We start from the raw sequence: 20,726 nt of genomic DNA, 5'->3' as shown, positions 1-20,726 counted from the left end.
GCTATGGTCTTAAAGAAATCAGGCCCATGACAGGAATGACTCATTGAGCTATCATAAAATAATAGGGAGATAAAAGAAAAGATCTTTCCAAAAACTTCTGCTACTCAGCCTTTGCATGCACAACTATACAGAGACTTTTTTAGAACCGAAAAACTTCCATAAGGCTTGGACTCTGCACATACAGAGGAGTCGACTCACCCTGTTGGAGAACTTGGCTCCACGGTAGTTCCTCTGGGACAGATTGAAAACCGTGTAATGATCGGCATGATGCGAGTCCAGGAAAGAACGGATATCCTCCACATGGTTCCTGTAGCCCAACTCCACAGACTCCGCAGGATATGACATCACTAATAGAGCACCAAGAGGAATAGTTACAGTCAGGACATGAGATTTAACCTGCTTCACCACCAAGCTTTGAGTTTTTTTTATCTACAAACACGGAGCATGATCATCAACGATTAAACGTTGAGCTCAGTCCTAATTCAGCATATTTAGGTGTTCATTCAGATCTGAGGCCATAGTGAGTTATGAAATTATCCAACAGTTCCATTCAGAGCAGGTCATGAATATTTATTTCTAGCACGAGATCAGAAAGAGGACAACTACTGTTTGTCGTGCAAATAAATCTGTACGGATGAAGCAAATGTGCAGAGAAAGCAAACGGCTCTATCACATGGAAACTGAGCGATCGGCTCCTGAGTGACCTCACGCCCACTGACATGGCAGACAAAAGCAGGAAGATAAAAGAGAAACCGAAGGATGCGGTTTATGAAATAGGTGTTTCAATCCTTACCTATGATACGAGAGGTGATGTAGGCGATGTCCAGCTCTCCTTTGGTGTAGCTGGTACAAAAACAGCAAACAGACATAATTACTTACAATACTGTACATCTTGTTCATACTGATTCCTAATGAACACGATTTAGTCATATACATCAATCAGATGATGTTATAGGGAAAAATTTACCCACATGCCTGGACAAGAATGATAAAATAAAACACAGTCTTAACCAAGGGTGTCCAAATAAATTATGTGTCCATTGAAAAGAAAATAATGCTATATGGACCAGTATGCTTTATGGTCTCTTTCCAAGAGACCTTGCTTTCTAATGGTTTTTGCTCCTCAAAAGACATTTTCCATTTATTGTATTTAAGGAATAAAACACTTCAAAGCAGATTTTTCTAGATAATAATGGAACAACAATGTAATGAGGCAATCCAATGCACAGCTGAGTTACTTTTCCTACACCAAACTGGATTAGTTTCCTATAACAACACATCCAAAAACTTTCTTCCTGCTGGAGTAGTGACTGAAAGGTTGAATTCATATACCACACTGCCAATTTGCCACAGCTTGGCCCTTGAGCAAGGCCCTTAACCATCAACTTCTCAAATATATACTGTAAAGGGATCAATGTAAGTTCCTCTGTATACATATGTCTGGCAAATCACATTAATGTAAATGCTCATTATAGCAATACTTCATTATTGATGAATGATCCTATCTGCTTTTTCACCATTTATACTGTACCTACGCTTAAAAAGTTATTTCTTATTATTACTTATTTTATAGAAGTTTTGCCTCCGATGTAAAACCTTTGCCAAATCAAATATATGTGGACCAGATGATCCGCTGTGGCACCTCTGAACAGGGAGCAGCCAAAAGAAGAAAAAGAAGAAGAACAACAACGACATAAATAACGACATTTTTTACCTTTCTTAGTTAGTTAAAAATTTAATAAGATTAAAAAAACCTTGTAATTATACAATGACAGAAAGTATGAAGTTCTCTATACAGAAGACCTCCCAACTTCCCCATCAATAAATTTACAGACAGTCTCAAGGAACTGACACTGGAGACTCCTTCCATAATTATTATATAAAGGACAGCTCTCAGAAAAAATTACCCAAACAATGGAAAAAGAAGAATATTGTTAAACAACAATCTATTTATTATCAGACTTACAGTATATTATATGGAACCTGTTGAACTAGTGAATGTTAACTGAATATGTATTTAAGGTGACAAGAGTTACTGTTAACATCTCTGAAGTATTTGCTTCTTTTTCTTCTTTTAGAGTCTTGAAATGGTTTTGGATTTCTTACTTTCTCACTAAATTAAATAGTAATAATGCATCTCCACTCTCCTAAACTTTTATTAGTACAGAAAGAAACTGATAACTAAATACTGCCATGTCTAAGTATTATAGTAACTACTGTATAGTTTCGGGGCTAACAAAACATGCGACTGGACAAAAACAATAGAGCTCTCGCTTGTCTAGGTAATGTAATTATAAATGGTCCACTCTGTGCAGCTACCAGAATTAACTGGAAGCATTCAGCAATCACATTCAAGCAATTAAACTTTCAGTAAACAGTAAATTTGTGTTTATCCAGAAAACGGGAGCAAGATGAGAATATACCCTGGATAAGTCTGTTTTTCTAGGTTTTTGTGTTAGATAGACATACAGTACTGAGTACACACACACACACACCTGCTATATGGGTTAGGTGACAAAAACAACACACGGAAAATTAAAATATGATAAACACAAAAGTCATTTTTCCATTTTAGGCTTTTTAGTTGTAGTTAAGCTTGTACAGTAGCTAAGCTATATTTGTTTCAAACCCAGTCACATGATTAGCAAGTCTGGGCATGTTGCATGCTTGGGTTACATAATAATATAAAACTCAAAGCTAAAAGAGATGTATTACAGTTGCACTATGTGGCAATTTTATTTTTGCAAACAAGAATTCATTTAGTCTGTGATTTTGATCAAAACAGAAGTTCCAGATCCTCACAGATCCCAACAGTTTTTTTTAGAAAGTTTACTTGCATATTGCATTCAGCTCTAATATACAATATGGTGAAAAAAATACTTCACAAAAATACGTATGACTTTGTGGTTATAATAGTAATGTCCTAATTTAGTTTAATTAGCAGCTCAGTATTTAATTTCTTTTGGTTTGGATTAGTTTAGATGTTGGAGAAATTTCCCTGTTGCCCAAAAAGAACCAGCAGACAATTTTATAGATCACAATGTTCATCAAGATGTTTATTCCTCTTCCACAGAAGCTTTGAGATATTACATCCGAGGAGGCCTAGCTCTTTTACAGTAAAGCGTAAACAATAGAACAGTTTATCTTACTTATTTTATTAAGTCTGCGCATGTCCTTATTACGCTTCACAAGGTGGTTCCTTATAACTTTAGGAAACCAATCAAACCAATCACAGAAGCACTGAGAACCCATCCATCTATTTCCTGTGCCACATGTAGTTTTCAGCATCACAGAGAACCTTGAGCCTGTCCCAGGGGACTTGGGGCATAACTACATACACTACAAACAATTTAAAGATCCTCCACCAGAAGCTCAGTGAAAAACCAGATTTTACGTCTTTCTCTAACGATAGATAAGGCTTTAAGATATGCTAAAAAAATACACAAACATTTATTATAATAAACGAGATTTGGAAAGCTATCCCTCAGTTCATGTGACAAATTTGGGCTGTTAACCAAAAGACAAACACAGGACACGACTGGCCTACTTAGTGTGTCAGGCAGGGCTTTTGTGTTATGCTGTTCATTTCCAACGTTGCTACAGTGCTGATTTAGCAACGAGGAATTTGCAGAGCTTGTTTGAGCAAAGAGGACTGCGCTGTAAAGCAAGCAGTGAAGACTGAACTATGAAGGACAAAAGTACACACTAACTTTGATTTTTCTGTATCAAAATAACAGAAACAGTGGTCAATATTTCATTTCAATTCCATATTCCTTCTTCTTTTTACTTAAATTTCAATAATCAATTTTGCATCTTTATGGCCAACAATGCAAATAAAGAAATCTATACATTTATACAATCTATAATCTATATAATCTTTACATTACAAAGTCATTCATAATATAATTTCCTGAATTTTTGGTACCTTTGGTTAGGGGGAAAGAAGTCAGGGGGAAAATGTGGTTTGTGGTTAATGAACTTAATCTTAACAGACATGAGTATAAGATGAATATAACATCATTAAACTAAACTGCTAGAAATCAAAAAATAAAAAATAAAATAACATTTAAAAAAATATATCTCACTGTGTTTATAATACGTTCAATACATTTCTTTAAAATACTGAAATCCAGGACTATCTAAAAAAAAATACGGTCATCCCTGTTGTCCTTTATCTTTAGCCATATAATACACAGAATACAGTTATTTATTTCATGTACACCTACAGTGACTTCCAGAATTAATGACACCCTTATATATAATGAGCATAAAAAATAACAAGCAGCTAGTAATATCTTCAGTTTAAGCATTCAAGAAGTTTTATTATAATCTGCACTCTTCCATGTAAAGAGAATAACAGATTTGTGTCCCTTATCTCCCTTATCTTTTTAGGATTGTCCATTTGTCCATCTTCTTCCATTTAGACAACTGATTCAAATTCATTGCATCACTGATTTTGTTTCTTTTGCAATTTCTGTATCGATCTGGATGTCTGTCTGGCAGATACCTTAGGCTTGAATTTCCTAAAACACAGCAGAATTTAAGATGTCATCAATCTTCAATCTCACACACACAGTAAGGACTTACGTGGCAACTTGATTCATAACTTTTGTGGACGTGTCCTTGATGGTGTCCTTCAGGTTGTCCTTGAAGTTGCTGAAGAACTTTCCAGCACCTCCTTTAACCATGTCCAGCAGTCCACCCCCATAGTTCCCATCCAAATCTGAAAAAATAATGCCTTTTAATTAGGGGACAATGACATCATGATATCATATGGAGATTGAATTTTGTCTACATCTGCAGGTTTCATAAACGTGTAGCTTCAGTAACTAACTCAGTAACCTTAACCCTCAGTAACAAGAAGAAAATATTTGAGGAAATGCAGAGCTTTCTGGTCCCCATAAAGGAGACACACACACACACACACACACACTGTTAGTGGGACACCACTAAAAATATATGCCCTTGATCAAGCCACAACCTTTTAACATGTACATGAGCTAGCATTAGTTATTGTCTTAATTGTTCTATGACAATAGTTATATTTTTTTTCTTTTTTTCTTTTAAACATACATCTATTTTAAGTCCCACCATTTTTTGTTGCTGTTTCCATGACAACAAACACCATGTTCTCATGTTTTGGTTTATGATCTCATCCTCTCTCATTGGTTTGTAACCAACTGTGTTCACCTGTTGTGGGTTAGTCCTTGATTACTTTGTCTATGTATTTCTTGTTTCCTTGGTCCTTATTTCTTTTAGTTTTATTGTTGTTGTTTTTTTAACTCTTGTATATATGCTATTCCTATCGATGTTTTATCGTTTTATTGATGTTGCCTTCCTGTGTTTTGACCATGAATTTGCTGATAATTAGATTTTCAGTAACTGGAGCCATACTAAGCAGTGATCATGTTACTCTGAGTTGAGACTGTTTTGCCAATATACATTCAAACATGCATCACCAGCAGAAAGACAGGAATTACTTGCATTATCTAAGCAGATTGTACCTGAAATATTATTGGAAAATTGAACATAGAATTTCAACATTATGGTGCTATCACACAACTGACTACAGCATATCAACTCATCAACCCATTTCCTATAGCATAAAGTATCCTACTTATACTATCTATATTAACAGCAGAGTAATGAACATAGATGAGTCGGTATTAGTATATATCATTATTTTACGTGTACTTGTTGACTTATGCTTAAGATGCTCATAAATGCATTAGAGAACAAAATTCATCTTTATTTAAAAATACTACAAAAATACTCAGGACTGAGGCAGATGACTGTGATGACAAATGACTGTGACAGGTTGGTAAATGACGTAGGTAATTCTGGCTATATTTGAAATGTGTTGTGCATGTGCGAGATGAACAACATACAGTTCAAGTGAATCTTGAATATGTGTACAGAAATGTCTGTAAAGAGAGGCCACAGCAATTATGCTTCCAATTCCTGATCAAATAAACTGTAATGTAAGTGTAAATTAGCTCTGAACTAGAGTTCAGTACAGCTGAATTTTTTCAACCTGCCAAACTTTCGCATCATCATTACAGCTGTGTGAACTGTGAACATTACAGATAAGTGACCTAACCATAGTCTGCCACTCGCTATCACTGCCATGTAACCTAAGAATGTGGTGTTGTTTTGTTTTGCTGTAGTGTTGTGTGTGTGTGTGTGTGTGTGTGTGTGTGTGTCATATGACATATATTACCATGTTGAAACCTATAGGGCACAGAGTCCATAAAATTGAGGTTATTCAAATAACATGACTTCTTATACTTGTGTTCTATATAAAGTGTTCTTGAAGACTCAACTCACTGTCAATCTTTGATAAGAGTCTTTAAGCTTATTCTGCCTCATACCATTCTGTCAATCTTTTGTTCTTGTATACATGTCCATCCTCCCATCCTGGACCCTAAACCTGCTGTTATTTTGCTGTAGCTTTAAATGTGTGTTTGTGTGTGTGTGTGTGTGTGTGTGTGTGTGTGTGTGTGTGTGTTTTCTTGTATACATGTCCATCCTCCCATCCTGGACCCTAAACCTGCTGTTATTTTTCTGTAGCTTTAAATGTGTGTGTGTGTGTGTGTGTGTGTGCTCTTGTATATATGTCCATCCTCCCATCCTGGACCACTCCCAAGCTATTAGTCTGCCTCAGCGTCCACCACCCACTTAGTTCTGCAGATCTGTTAGATTCTGCCTACAATTTATCACCACACACACACACACACTCACACACACACACTCACACATACACACACACACACACACACAGGACAAGCTGAACGAGAGTGACACAGCACAGCCCAGGTGAAGAGCATCACTCTGAGTCATTACAGAGTGTATCAGAGAACCAGGCTGGGATTCAGCTCTGTCAGAAAGTCACACTGCTGTAACCTATCCCAGTGTGGTGATTAACTGTCCTTTTTTGGAAGAATGGTATGAGGCAGAATAAGCTTAAAGACTCTTATCAAAGATTGACAGTGAGTTGAGTCTTCAAGAACACTTTTTATAGAACAGAGTATATACAGAAGTCATGTTATTTGAATAACCTCAATTTTATGGACTCTGTGCCCTACAAGTTTCAACATGGTAATATATGTCATATGACAGTTTGAACACAGCTATTCTGAGACAAATTAGCATATCCATACCCGGTAGATGATGCACAATCATGGGGCATTGTGCTTACTGCTCTATTTACCTCCACAGAGTTATTAATGCACCTAGTGATCAAAAATAGGATTCTTCACATAATCGTTTGTGTATCGTTTGTATTCATTAAATACCACTTCACAAACAAACATCTGTTTATCTAGTTTTGAGTCAAACATGTCAACCGTGAGAAATCCAAACTTAACTATTTTTGGAAGGTTTAAGAGGAATATTCAAACATATACATGATACATATGTAATATATAATACGTAATAACAGTCTAGAATATATTAGTATCCCATTTGAGACACAACATTAGATCATTTGATTCATTTGGAGACACATTATCAGATGGTGCTAAGCTGCCGCCACTATTTGTCCTGGACTCAGACGTATCGCTAAGGCGTACGTCACTAAGACGAATTTCTAAGGAAGTGACACGCCAAATGACCACAGGATATGTGTGATGGTCTCTTGCATACGTGCAGTTAGCAGCAGTTATTACTACGCTCAAGGTGCTTTTTAAATAGAAATTTACAAGTTGAAAAAAATTTCGTTTCTCACCTTTGAACGTTTGATGTGTGAATTGAGGGGGAAAATGGATGCCTGCTCAAAACCTTTTGTGCCTTTTGTTTGTGCCGGAAGAGCTTGTAATGTTCATTAACCTGTGTTAATTAACCCATTCATTAACTCTTAATTCAATAACCCTTGTGCCATTTTTGAGCCTTGAACTACAATGTGTATTTGAGATCTGTTACTTAGAATAAGTATATATTACCAGGTCAGAGTAAGAGAAGATGGAACATGGCAAAAAAAAAGAAAAAAAGAATTATTATTGCTTAATAAAAAAGTGTTTTGATTTGTTTGGTCACAGAGTGCTAATCCTAATACCGTTGGAATCTGCTTGTGTTTGTAACGTGTAATGGCCGATTGCTTGTGTCAGTTTTGCTGCATGCACAACAATGTGTACGCATTTTTTTTTGTCTGTTCATTTATCCACTTGGTGTTGGGATTATGTTTTGTTTAGGTGGAAAAGGGCTTTGTAGTCTTATCCTAGAGCTTCTCCCCTTACCTCTGCTATGCTGCATGTGTAGATACATTTAGGTTTTGTATCTGTCCTGGAAGGGGTTAAAAATAGCTACATTTGTGCCTTTACAGTTGAAGGCCTCAGTAGCTACTGGTACAGTTCTGCTATAGTGAACGTCTAGACTCAAGTCACTTCATTAAGTGATGTCAAAGCAACATGGCTGCTCACAGGACCAACAGTCAACATAGTTGTTAAATCTTTAACACTGATGACACAGTTCACTATATGCTAAGTAATGATGAATATATAGGCATCTATGTTTTTTATCCCAGTTTGTAGCTCAAAAGCTCTCTCTCTCACTCGTTTTCTACCGCCTATCCGAACTACCTCGGGTCACGGGGAGCCTGTGCCTATCTCAGGCGTCATTGGGCATCAAGGCAGGATACACCCGGATTGGCAACCCATCGCAGGGCACACACACACACACTCATTCACTCATGCAATCACACACTACGGACAATTTTCCAGAGATGCCAATCAACCTACCATGCATGTCTTTGGACCGGGGGAGGAAACCGGAGTACCCGGAGGAAACCCCCGAGGCACGGGGAGAACATGCAAACTCCACACACACAAGGCGGAGGCGGGAATCGAACCCCCAACCCTGGAGGTGTGAGGCAAACGTGCTAACCACTAACCACCGTGCCCCCTGCTCAAAAGCACAGATAGTGAAAATGCTTTGACTCACACACACATACACACACACACACACACACACACAGACACACACACACAAAATCTGTAATGCTCGACTGGCTTCATGCTATGTTCTCTTTGAATATCAAAGATGGTAAACAGAAAGCTGTAACCCTTTCATTCAAACCTCAAACACTAAACTAAGTTCTGTCATCTGACCTTCTGTTCGATCAGACCATACATGCTTAGTTTCTCCTCCCAAGGTAATTCTGGTGTTAATAATCCACCATGTTCATATTAATTATGACATAATGACACACACACACACACACACACACACACACACACACACAACGTAACGGCCTGCTATTGTTTTATCACCCGACACAACTGACAGGCTGCTAAACGTATAGTATGAACTAAAAAGAAATCAGCGCCAGCCTCGCACCTTCTCAACCACTGAAGGTTTCATCCGGTTCTCTGGTTTCATCCCCCAGTCCAAAGACAAGCTTTGTATATTCCATGATTTGTATCCCCAAAATTTCTGTAGTATGTAAATAGGTGTGAGTGTGTGAGTGTGTGTGTGTGTCTGTTTGTGTGTGTGTGTGTGTGTTTGTGGCCTGTGATGGATTGGCAACATGTCCAAGGTGTCCCCAGATTTGTGTCCCGGGGACAGACTCCAGGTTCCCCACAACCCTGTGTACAATAAGTGATTCAAAATATGTATGGATGGTGATGGTGATGGTGATGTTTCATGGCTACAATAAAACCACATATTGATGTCTTTTTATCTTTGAAACACTGCTAGTGGTCCTACTGTAGGATAAAGAATCCTAAAGAATCATTTTATTACACCTCAGAGTCTTGAATAGAAGTTTAATCCAACTGTAAGGTACCTAGAGATTCCCGTTGCTTTTAAATATGTGAGTTGAGTTGGTGGAATTTAGCTGCTTTTGTCCCTGAGCCTGATGTCCTGCAGTGGACTGGCGTCCTATCCTGGGCGTAATCCTGTCACATGCTCAGTGTTGGGTGACAGGCGGAGTATCGTAGGTAACCCTGACCAAGATAAAGCGCTTACTGGAGATGGAATGATGAATGAATGGACTCTGTGTGCATTCTGTAGTTTTGATGAACAGTCACTATAACTAAAAGAGAAGTAAATATTTAGCCCTCACCAAAAAACAAGTTAGACAAATATGGAGATTTTATTCTGAATTGTAGCAAAAGGGCAGCTATTTTTACTGAAAAAGATAAACTTCCCAAACTGGAGCAGACATAAGCAGAGCAGACTTTTCATTAATATTTATAAGTCTGTTTCAGAGTTATCAGTGTTTCTGATTTGCACAATGACTCTATCAGTTTAATAAGGAAAGCCTGAGAGTTACCTGGTCACGTGACCACAACCAGCTACAGGTCCCCTAACAGTAAAAAATAAAAAGTAAAAAATTATAGATCTGGGGGGGTCACGGTGGCTTAGTGGTTAGCACGTTCGCCTCACACCTCCAGGGTTGGGGGTTCGATTCCCGTCTCCACCTTGTGTGTGTGGAGTTTGCATGTTCTCCCCGTGCCTCGGGGGTTTCCTCTGGGTACTCCGGTTTCCTCCCCCGGTCCAAAGACATAGGTTGGTTGATTGGCATCTCTGGAAAATTGTCTGTAGTGTGTGATTGCGTGAGTGAATGAGAGTGTGTGTGTGCCCTGCGATGGGTTGGCACTCCGTCCAGGGTGTATACTGCCTTGATGCCCAATGACGCCTGAGATAGGCACAGACTCCCCGTGACCCGAGAATAGTTCGGATAAGCGGTAGAAAATGAATGAATGAATGAAATTATAGATCTTGGACAAATGGTTAAAAATATGACCATAGTGCCATGTAATTCAGATGGTAGGTTTACATTGCTGCACTTATACACATTAACTACTCTATAGTAATTCACTGGGACTTGTAAGGTTTACTCACCAGATAATATAGAATGTAGAAATTACAGAATGGAAAGCAGAGAAAACATTAATGTAGAAAAACTAATAATCATTGATATTTTACTCCAATTTTTTAATTTAATTTTATTTATTTAGGTAATTTATTTTTTGGCCTTATATATTTAATGAGAAAAAAAAACATTTGCTGAAGGAATTGCTCATATCTGTTACAGTGTAAGTGATAAGTACTTGTTCCACAACAATAAATCTAACCATAAAGGTTCAAATAAACTCAAGGTGTTCATTAATAAATAAAAAATTGAGACTGTAATTGCTGCTGCATCACATGCTGCCACTGGAACTTAATCAACTCTAGGGTAGTAATGTCACCCTGTAATTGCCTCTTTTCCTATAACAACACACCCCATCATGTTTTATTCCTTACATAAGCTCTGTAACATAAAACAAGTTCATGATTACACCTAATTCTGTGTTTGACTTACTGAAATGTAGAAACGTCACTCAATCACCAGGTTTTAGACCCTTCAGCCTTTCTACTAGAAAGTAGTATGGCCTGGTTTCACTGGACCGGTTGACATAAAACATAGTGGACTGCCAGTTTGACTGGCCATAAAAACACAGAAAGGCTCTGTTTGAAGCGGGCCGAGATGCCCAGCTGACTTCAAAGTCCAGAGCTGTCTTTCAGGGAACACAGGAGCTCTGAACTCCTACTAAAGTCCCTTTTATCCTGCAAGGGGTCATCTTTGTGAGACAGTAGAGCAAAAAGAGAAGCAAAGACAAAGAAAAAAGACAAAACGAGACTGGACCCAGGAGGGCTGCTCTATATCAGGAGGAAAGATCAGTGAAGATGGAGATATAAAGGTGTCGCTGTCTCATTCACACATTCTCTACTTAAATGTCGTGCCTGCTTCTCATTTGTTTGTTTTATTCTCACTGTCCAGCAGGTTACATCTGATGTTGATGGTATGGAACTCTTCAGTGCCATCCGGTGTCTGTGTGTATCTCATTGTGTGTGTGTGTCTGTGTGTGTGTGTGTGCGGGTGGGTCTCTGTGTGTATGCGTGTATGTGTGTGTTTGTGTGTGGGGGTGTCTGTGTGTGTGTATGTGTGGGTGTCTGTGTGTATGTGTGTGTGTGTGTGTGTGTGTGTGTGTGTGCGGGTGCGTGTGTCTTTGTGTGTATGCGTGTATGTGTGTGTTTGTGTGTGGGGGTGTCTGTGTGTGTGTGTGTGTGTGTGTGTGTGTGTGTGTGTGTGTGTGTGAGTGTGTGTGTTCTGTCATTAGACCCAGCTTCAGCTCTTCAATTATAGATTATGTTCAGGCAGGCACAGAGCTACCGTCTTATTCAGAGACACAAAAAACCCAGGATACAGTCCAACATTAACTTTGCTTCTCTGAAAAACAACTGAATTCTCTGTTTTGGTCAGAAGGTGCTGATTAATTTGACAATACTGCCTTCTACAAGGCAAATCACAAATCGTTTCTATAGTAACAGCTTTTCAACATGGACTGTTTAGAAATTAATTATAAGAGAAAATGATGCTATAGAAAATATTTCACTTTTAAAGGGTAATTGGATCTTGTTGGTGATACTCGAATATATACAGTAGATAAGAGACAAGAGATCTATGTAAAATTGTGCATACAGGAATAAGCTGTGTAACATGTAGAATGCTGTCAGGGATGTAGGGGTGGAATACTCACTCTGCACTACCAATACACAGTGACACTAGCCAGTCTACAAGCTTGTGCATGCAGATAGCACTTTCTTCTGAGTGTGTGACATTATGTTAGGTTGCGTGATGTTGTATGAGCAACAATTCGAACATGTAATATGGGAGAGATAAGTCATGAGGGAAAATTGTCCATGACAAAATAAAAAAATACAAATAAATGGCCAAGTTCTGATGGTTCTTTAGTGATCTCTGAGGTAATCTAATGTAGATGGCTACGGCAATGTTTCCCTATTAGAAAAGATTCCAGTCTATTATTTTGTACTTGTAATTTCTGCAACGTATTGGGTTTTTTGGGTCTCTTCTGTCATTACTGCAATCTCACTGTTATAGTTTATTAGTTTTCATCAAAGAAGTATGGTGTATGGGTAGAGGTGTGTGTGTGTGTGTGTGTGTGTGTGTGTGTGTGTGTGTGTGTGTGTGTGTGTGTGTGTGTGTATATGCTGGCTTCCTTTGTCTTTCTGGGACAACCCTAAAGTTTCATTTAAAATCCTTATGCATCCAAATAACCACTAAGCATTAGGCAAATCAAATTGACATTCAATGGATTTCAATTTTAATGTCATATAAAGTAAAAAATCAGGAATTAAGGTGAGGTGTGTTTATTTCAATCTGATAAGCCATCCAATCTGCCACATTCTCTCTCTCTCTCTCTCTCTCTCTCTCTCTCTCTCCCTCTCTCTCTCTCACACACACACACACACACACAGTGTTTTACAGATAAAGTGCACTCTCAGCCTGAAATGCACACTCTCATTCCACAACCCTGCTTTATCACTCCTATGTGGCAACACTGCTATTCTGCCAAGGCCTAAGTTTAAATCTGCACAGTTATAGGCAATATAAAGAATGCATATGTACTATTTTAATAATACCATTTTACAATTTCCTCTTTCCTCAATCTGTGTTAAAACAATTACAAAACAATGTTGGTAATTGTAGCTATAAACCTGGATATTGGCCTGAATGTTGGATTTTATACTGTGTGTATGCTTTTGTGTGTGTGTGTGTGTGTGTGTGTGTGTGTGTGTGTGTGTGTGTGTGTGTGTGTGTGTGTGTGTGTGTGTGTGTGTGTGTGTGTGTGTGTGTGTGTGTGTGTGTGTGTGTGTGAGTGTGTGTGTGTGTGGCGTGTTAGTATAACCAACCCTGTAAATAAAATTGAGTGATCAGTTATATTAAGTGAGAGGTTGATGATATCTGTAATAATCATCAGTCTGTCTCCAGGGTTGGGGGTTCGATTCCCGCCTCCGCATTGTGTGTGTGGAGTTTGCATGTTCTCCCCATGCCTCGGGGGTTTCCTCCGGGTCCAAAATACATTCATCCAGAATCCAGACACTCATTACATATTGATGTGATTTTTTCTGTTTGGGTGCCCAAATTTATGCACCTGTCTAATTTTGTTTTGATGCATATTGAGCATTTTCTGTTAATCCAATAAACCTCATTTCACTACTGAAATATTACTGTGTCCTTCAGTTATTTGATAGATCAAAATAAAATTGCTGATCCAAACACCCAAATATTTATAAATGAAAATAATGGAAATTGTCAGGGGTTCCTAAACTTTTGCATACGACTGCATCGACAATCAAAAATTACAGACATAAAAACATAAACAACCGATGTTTGCCACAGTTGCTAGCGGGAGCTCAGAAGAAATAGAGAGATTTTTCCAAATGTACATGAAAGGTCTGAGGATTCTCTTATAAATATCTCACAGACTTTGATTATTGCCTTCTAGTGAGTTTTATGTATGAAAATCACACCGTCGTTAAGAACTTTATCCATGTCACAGTAGATGCCTGGAACACTGGGTGTGAAGTGGGATACCAATCACACAGACTCTCACATACTCGTTCATGCCTAGAGAGGTATTTCTCACATCCAGTAAACTGGCATGTTTTTGGGAAGTAAGAGGAAACTGCAGACCCCATGCATATGTGGGTAGAAAATGCATACATGGGCCAAACCACACAAACAGTAAACCAGGTTTAGGATTGAACCAGGAACACAGGACCCTCTTGTGCCAAGGGCCACCAAATTCACCATTTCTAAATACAATGCACACTTGGTGTAAGCGGAGTGACCAAGCCTAGGTACAGAGGTAATAGCTCAACAGCAGTAGTGGGCTAACTCTAGCAGCTTTGGATAAAGAGTAAACTATTTTAAATGGGGGAAATGTGACAGATAATATGGGATATTATGGCTGATCCTGGTATGGGCTTGTAAGTGTGAAAAATCTGCAACAGGATCTGTGTCTCAAGGTGACTGGGCCACATTCCAAATTCTCACTGGCATCTCTAATATATTATATGGCCAAAAGTTTACAGACACCTGATCAATACACCTGTATGTCCTTGGTGAACATCCCATTGAAGAGCTAGTTCTGCTTTGCTGTTATAATAACCTCCAGTATTCGGGGTAGTCTTTCCACTAGATTTTGTAGCTTAGCTATGGGAATTTGTGCTCATTCAGCCACAAGAGCATTAGGGAGGTCGGGCACTGAGGACAGGCAAGGAGGCCTGGGGTGCAGTCTATGTTTCAGTTCAAAGTTTTAGAGGTGTTCAGTGGAGTTCTGTGCAGAACACTTGAGTTCTTCTACTGGCAAAACATGGCTTTATGGATCTTGTTTTGTGCATAGGGACATTGTCATGCTGGAACATTTTCATACCTCTTAGTTCTAGTGAAGAAAATCTTAATGCTGTAGCATACAAAGATGTCCTCGACAAATGTGTGCTTCACAGAAGAACATTTGGGTGTGATGGTCAGGTGTCCACATACTTTTGCCTATACAGTGTATGTCCAAATATCACATGGGACATGGAACTCTAGTCAGGTAATAATAATAATAATAATAATAATAATAATAATAATAATAATAATAATAATAATAATAATGTTTGGGTTTAAGCCATCATCTCTGCAGAACTGGCAGAGGAAAAAAGCATTTCCTTTTCAATGATCTTTTGGTGCATTTAGTGTACCTTTAAAGCTTTACTGAACTAATCCAAGGTATGTCTTAAGATCCATTATATGGACTAGAAGAAATTATTTTTAAAGTAACCTGCATTCACAGAAACATGTAACATACACTGTAAAGATGTAAAAGGTGTACAACTGAAGGTACCGCCCAAGCGTCAAGTAAAGGTAGAGTTTAGTGTTATTTAGCACATCAGTGTAGAAAAGCTTTACCAGAGCCGTCCATGATGCTGCAGTGGTCTGGTCGCGCCTTGGAGCCGAGGGTCAGTGCCGCCGATCCTCCTCCTCCTCCTCCGCCGCCGCCGCTGAAGTCTCCGCCGCCTCCTCCGCTATCGACCAACTGCAAAGATTCATAACCATCATAACCGCTCCTCTTCTTGTAGCCTCCGAGCAGGCTCATGAGCACAAATCGTCAATCGCGTACAAACGAGGTCGCTTCAAGGTGGTGTGCGCATCTTTAGTCTCCTCGCAGTGGAGAAGCAAAGGAGATGGAGATGGAGATGGAGGGAGGAGAGGGGACTAATGCATCACATCCCCGTTATGCCTAAATTCAGCGTCTCTCTCTCTCTCTCTCTATTTCTCTCTCTCTCTCCTTCTCTCTCTCTCTCTCTCTCTCTCTCTCTCTCTCTCTCTCTCTCTCTCTGTAGCCTGAATAACGGAGGAGGACCGTTTCGACATCATGAGCCGCATTTACTGCGGCTTCTCCATCCTCCTTGCTCCAACAGCACTATTTGCGCTACCGGTACACCGCTGCTCGCCCGCAGGAGCGCCGGAGACGTGCGTAAAGGGTGGGGGTTTGTGCAGAGGGGTTGGGGTGGGAGTGTAACTGTATACCCGGTAACTCTCGACAGAAGGGAAGCTCAAAAACTCCAAAATATGGTGTTTGGATTGGGCCGCAGTTTTAAGCTACTTAATTATTTGAATCCGAAATAAATTTAAACATATAAAAAATAAAAATGTTTAGAGATAGAAGTTTCCTTACGTAAATAGTGTTTGAAGCCTTCCCAAGTCTTTAACTCACCCCTTTCAGAGGAGGAAATGGTTCAGTCTGCCCCACACATAGACTCAGAGGCACATAGATTCCACAGAACAAAAAATATTCAAAAGACCTTGTAATGTTGTAAAATAACGATGAGTATTATTATTATTATCGCTATAATAATAATAATAATAATAATAATATATTTATTCTTCTTATTATTGTTATTATTATTATTGTGTACTTGTTTGCATTATCTTTTATTTATTGTTTTTAATAATAATAATAATAATAATAATAATTAAACACAATGCTTTTATAAGAAAATCATCCACCTCACTTTAGAATGGTGCTTTAGAATATATATATTTTTTAGAAAATAGTTATTTATTATCACCATCATCATTGTTTTTTAACCTTTTGTGTATCGTCTATCTTTCAAAAGACATAATACTGTATATACAAGCCTAAGGCTGTAAAACAAACCCCACACCTTTTAATTTGCAATATGATACACACTGCACCCAGTTGTGTAGTTTATTTCCATTCTGAACCAGACTTGTCTAACTGAAATAAACCTTTTTATAAAAAATAATGCAGAATCTTTCAAATCCAGGCCCCTTGAATCATTCTTCTCTTAGGGTCCCAGAGTAATCAGTTCCACTGTTTCCCCCATACAGTCGTCAATGTTCACATGCACAGGATTAAAAATATAGTGTTGAGCCAGTAAAAGCATGTTTCATTTTAAAAGTCCTACTGTAAGTGAGAACAACCCGACAGCTGTGACTGTCATGTTTCTTCACTTTAGTCTAAAATGAGTATAACACATTTTAATTGAGAACTTCTTTTTTCCTCCACCACATTAGTTTTAGTTAAATAAGGAAAGGACAGAAATATATGAAGGTTGTCAGAAGCACCTGATTTGCCAGTGCTTTAAATAGTTGACAGGCCTGGATATTGATTGATGTTTTAATAATAAAATATTTGTCACATATGGCCTTAGTTTTGTCCAGATTCCAGTTTAATTTTTAAATTCCTACATACTTACAAAACAGTGTGTGTATGTGTGTGTGTTGACAAGACAAGCAATTGAGTAACCTTTTAATCAACCTAGATAAAACATTTAGAGCTTTGTGAATGGGGGCTCTCCAGCTCAAGACTATTTTCCATCCTGAAGAATGACTTAGTTCAGTGTCAGCTTGTTGGTGTTGCAAGCTTCCGTTTCTGGACGCATTACTTGGCAGCGACCAGGCCTGCATGCTTTCATTTAGGCCTAGCTGTGTCTAGGAAACTGAGAGAGGAGACAGTGGGAACTTAGTGTATATAAAGTCATACAGACATGTTGCTGTCTGCAGATAAGTTGCTGACTTAACATTCACCCTTTTCTGCATTGTTAGAAAACAAGAAAAAAGCTCTTAATTTTGCAATTTGGTTTGCTGTGTTTGCTTAGGTTTCTCCTGTATATTTCTCAGGTACTTGGGTGAAAACAGCTGGGGTGTCAGTTAATATAGCACTTCTATGAAGTAGTTGATTAACACTGGTCTTGTGATTTTTATGATGGCTTTTACCTAAGAAATGTCTTGAAAGGTTAGTACAGTAAATTTTGCTGATCAAAGTTCCCAAATGCTGATCTCCAATGCTCTATAAAAGCCTCCAGTTATCATTACAAGGAAGATATAAGGAGTGAATATAAATCACTAAGCTTGTTTCCATGCTTTATAATTTGAGACACTGAACACATGGGGCTTCTTCTCTCTTTATATGAGATAGAAAAATGTTAGTATTTTAATCTAGTCAAATTGTTGTTATTTTCTGTTTCCTTTCTCAGTACTGGAAAAGACAGACAGCTGCATTAGAGGGCAAATTCTTCTTGGTTTACTCACTTCACTGTGAGTGTGTAATCTTGAATGAGTTGCACTTGCATGAGCCTGCGTTCCTAACAGCACGGTTAATCACTGGCCAGTATTCTTTGTCCCATGTACACATTGCTTTGCTTTTAAATTTAAATTCTCTTCTTGGTGATTAATAACAACAACAACAACAACAACAATAATAATAATAACAATAACAACAACAACAACAACAACAATAATAATAATAACAATGCAAATAATCATGCCATTTCAATGAATATGAGAATAAATAAATATATGATCATCTAGACACTTTTGGTTTAAAGCTGACAAACACTGCAAACTTCATTCCATAATGTTCCTTAGCTCAAACTGAAGCAAAATATAACTAAACACTTCTGACCATTTTTTTTTTCTAACTTATCATGCTGTCCCACCATAGCACACTTTTAAACCTATTTGATAATACTTGGTATTTTCCCACATTAAAATCCCTCCACCATTCAAAATTACACAGAAGGCTAAGAAGTGTGAAGTGCGCATGCTCAGAAAACCGGCGCATCTATTATGATAAGAAGGACAATTAAAACACCTGCCGTGATTTTACGCACCGTTTGCATGGACGGAAGCGACGTCATCTCCATGGACACAGGCAGACAATACGCATTTACAGATTAATATAAATCGTTTGGAAAAACACTGCTATACTACATATATACTATACTATAATATACTATACTATAAGTTGCCCTGCTGTTTATTGTGCATTGTTTTAAATGTATATACGTGCACCGTTTTCTCTCTAAAATAAGCGCACACCTTGATCCCTCTATCCACCTTCAGTGAAACAGGCTGAATAACCATCATGGCTCTAGTGCACTATTTATGGTGTCTCCCACTCTCATTAACACGAGCCCTATGTAGTGCACAAGTAAAGGGTTTCACGAGCGCATTGGAATCCCGGATCTGATGACGTAGAAAGATTCAACGCTAACACTTCCGTGTGCAAGGAGCTCGATCAGGGGATGTAATTTATCCTATAGAGATGTCTGAATGAAAAATAAAAGATTAAACCCAGCACACAATACAGATGTTAATGATGTTGCTGCTGAATTTACGCACGCGCTTTCTCAGGCACATTATGCACTATAACGATTAAATGGCATCTTTCTGATATTTGTAGCACTGATCTACCATCTGTTTATGTCCAAGCCGTCTGTTAAACGTTTTTGCATTTAATAGGTTGTTCAATGCAACCTTTTTTATTTTATTATATAATTTTTTTTTAGCTATGAGCTCTTTCCTTCAAAACAAAAACATTGCTCATGTGTCAGTGTTATATATTATATTATATTATATTATATTATATTATATTATATTATATTATATTATATTATATTATATCCAGATGGAGTCAGTGAATTAAATGCATAGAGCCATATTGCATCATGACATCATATAGAGGTGATGTTGACTGTGTTATAATGAACATCATGTGCAGCGACTTAAACCAAGAGCACAGGGCGCACGACGCGTTATGTAACAGTGCTATCTCCATTGAAAGCGCGCTATGCACGTAGCACGGCATATACATATAAATATATATTATTCTATATAAATAAGCCCTTACCTTTCAGCGCGTGCATTCTCCAGTCGGTCCAGCTGATTCCACAAACCCTGACCTTTGATTTGTCATTCGCTGATCACTAAAGGTCAGATGATCACTGTTTCCTGGCGTATGGAGCCGCGCTATAGGAGAACACACGAGAAAGCACGGTGTTTGGGGTGAAGGACGGATGCAGGGCGTCTATTCTGGGTCTAATGCACACTTTAACATAATAGCGGATTGGATGCAGAGCCGCATCACTGAATCACGCGCATCCCGATGTCATGCCGCGCGCTGCTGTGATGTCATAAACACATCTTATCATGTCTATCAGTCAGGTTCAATTAGTTCTCTATATTCATTAGTCTCATTAGCCATGGACACATTTTTATCTATCTATCTATCTATCTATCTATCTATCTATCTATCTATCTATCTATCTATCTATCTATCTATCTATCTATCTATCTATCTACAGTATCACTAATGTTTAGTTAGTTGTTATAATTAGCCTCATCAATTTTGGCCACTGACAACACAGTTTGACAAATGCCAGCAGTATAAGAAGAATAAAACACTTCAGGACCTGATGTTATAGGAAAATATTCCACTTCTGGGCAGAAAAAGTGAGGTGGATGATTTTCTTATAACCGCATTGTGTTTTATTCTTTTCTTATATCACAGCACTGTTCAGTTCTCTATTGTACGTGGTTCATTTATTTTCGATAGCAGCAGGGTCTTGTATAATAGGTGCTC

At 38.2% G+C, this 20,726-nt stretch overlaps 1 protein-coding gene across 6 annotated transcripts in view; it reads right to left on the bottom strand.

Annotated features, from left to right (window-relative positions):
• Nucleotides 1–20,280, bottom strand: part of dnajc6 (DnaJ (Hsp40) homolog, subfamily C, member 6) — a 40,021-nt gene extending 19,741 nt beyond the window's left edge. Inside the window, exons 1-6 of one of the 6 annotated variants that reach the window (XM_060867605.1) lie at nt 19,184–19,196; nt 18,976–19,002; nt 15,746–15,872; nt 4,588–4,723; nt 794–843; nt 199–347 (exon numbers count right to left, since the gene is read on the bottom strand). In XM_060867605.1, coding sequence (XP_060723588.1) covers nt 199–347; nt 794–843; nt 4,588–4,723; nt 15,746–15,872; nt 18,976–19,002 — 489 coding nt within the window. In that variant the 5' untranslated portion in view covers nt 19,184–19,196. Of the gene's footprint in view, nt 1–198; nt 348–793; nt 844–4,587; nt 4,724–15,745; nt 16,250–16,514; nt 16,606–18,975; nt 19,131–19,183; nt 19,197–19,994 lie in introns of those variants that run through there. The other 5 variants (XM_060867607.1, XM_060867604.1, XM_060867608.1 and 2 more) reach the window with 5 other exon arrangements.
• Nucleotides 20,281–20,726: the final 446 nt, after the last annotated feature.

Source organism: Tachysurus vachellii, chromosome 4 (assembly GCF_030014155.1).
Source record: "Tachysurus vachellii isolate PV-2020 chromosome 4, HZAU_Pvac_v1, whole genome shotgun sequence".
Classification (NCBI taxonomy): domain Eukaryota; kingdom Metazoa; phylum Chordata; class Actinopteri; order Siluriformes; family Bagridae; genus Tachysurus; species Tachysurus vachellii.
This window is presented reverse-complemented; position numbering and strand designations above follow the sequence as displayed.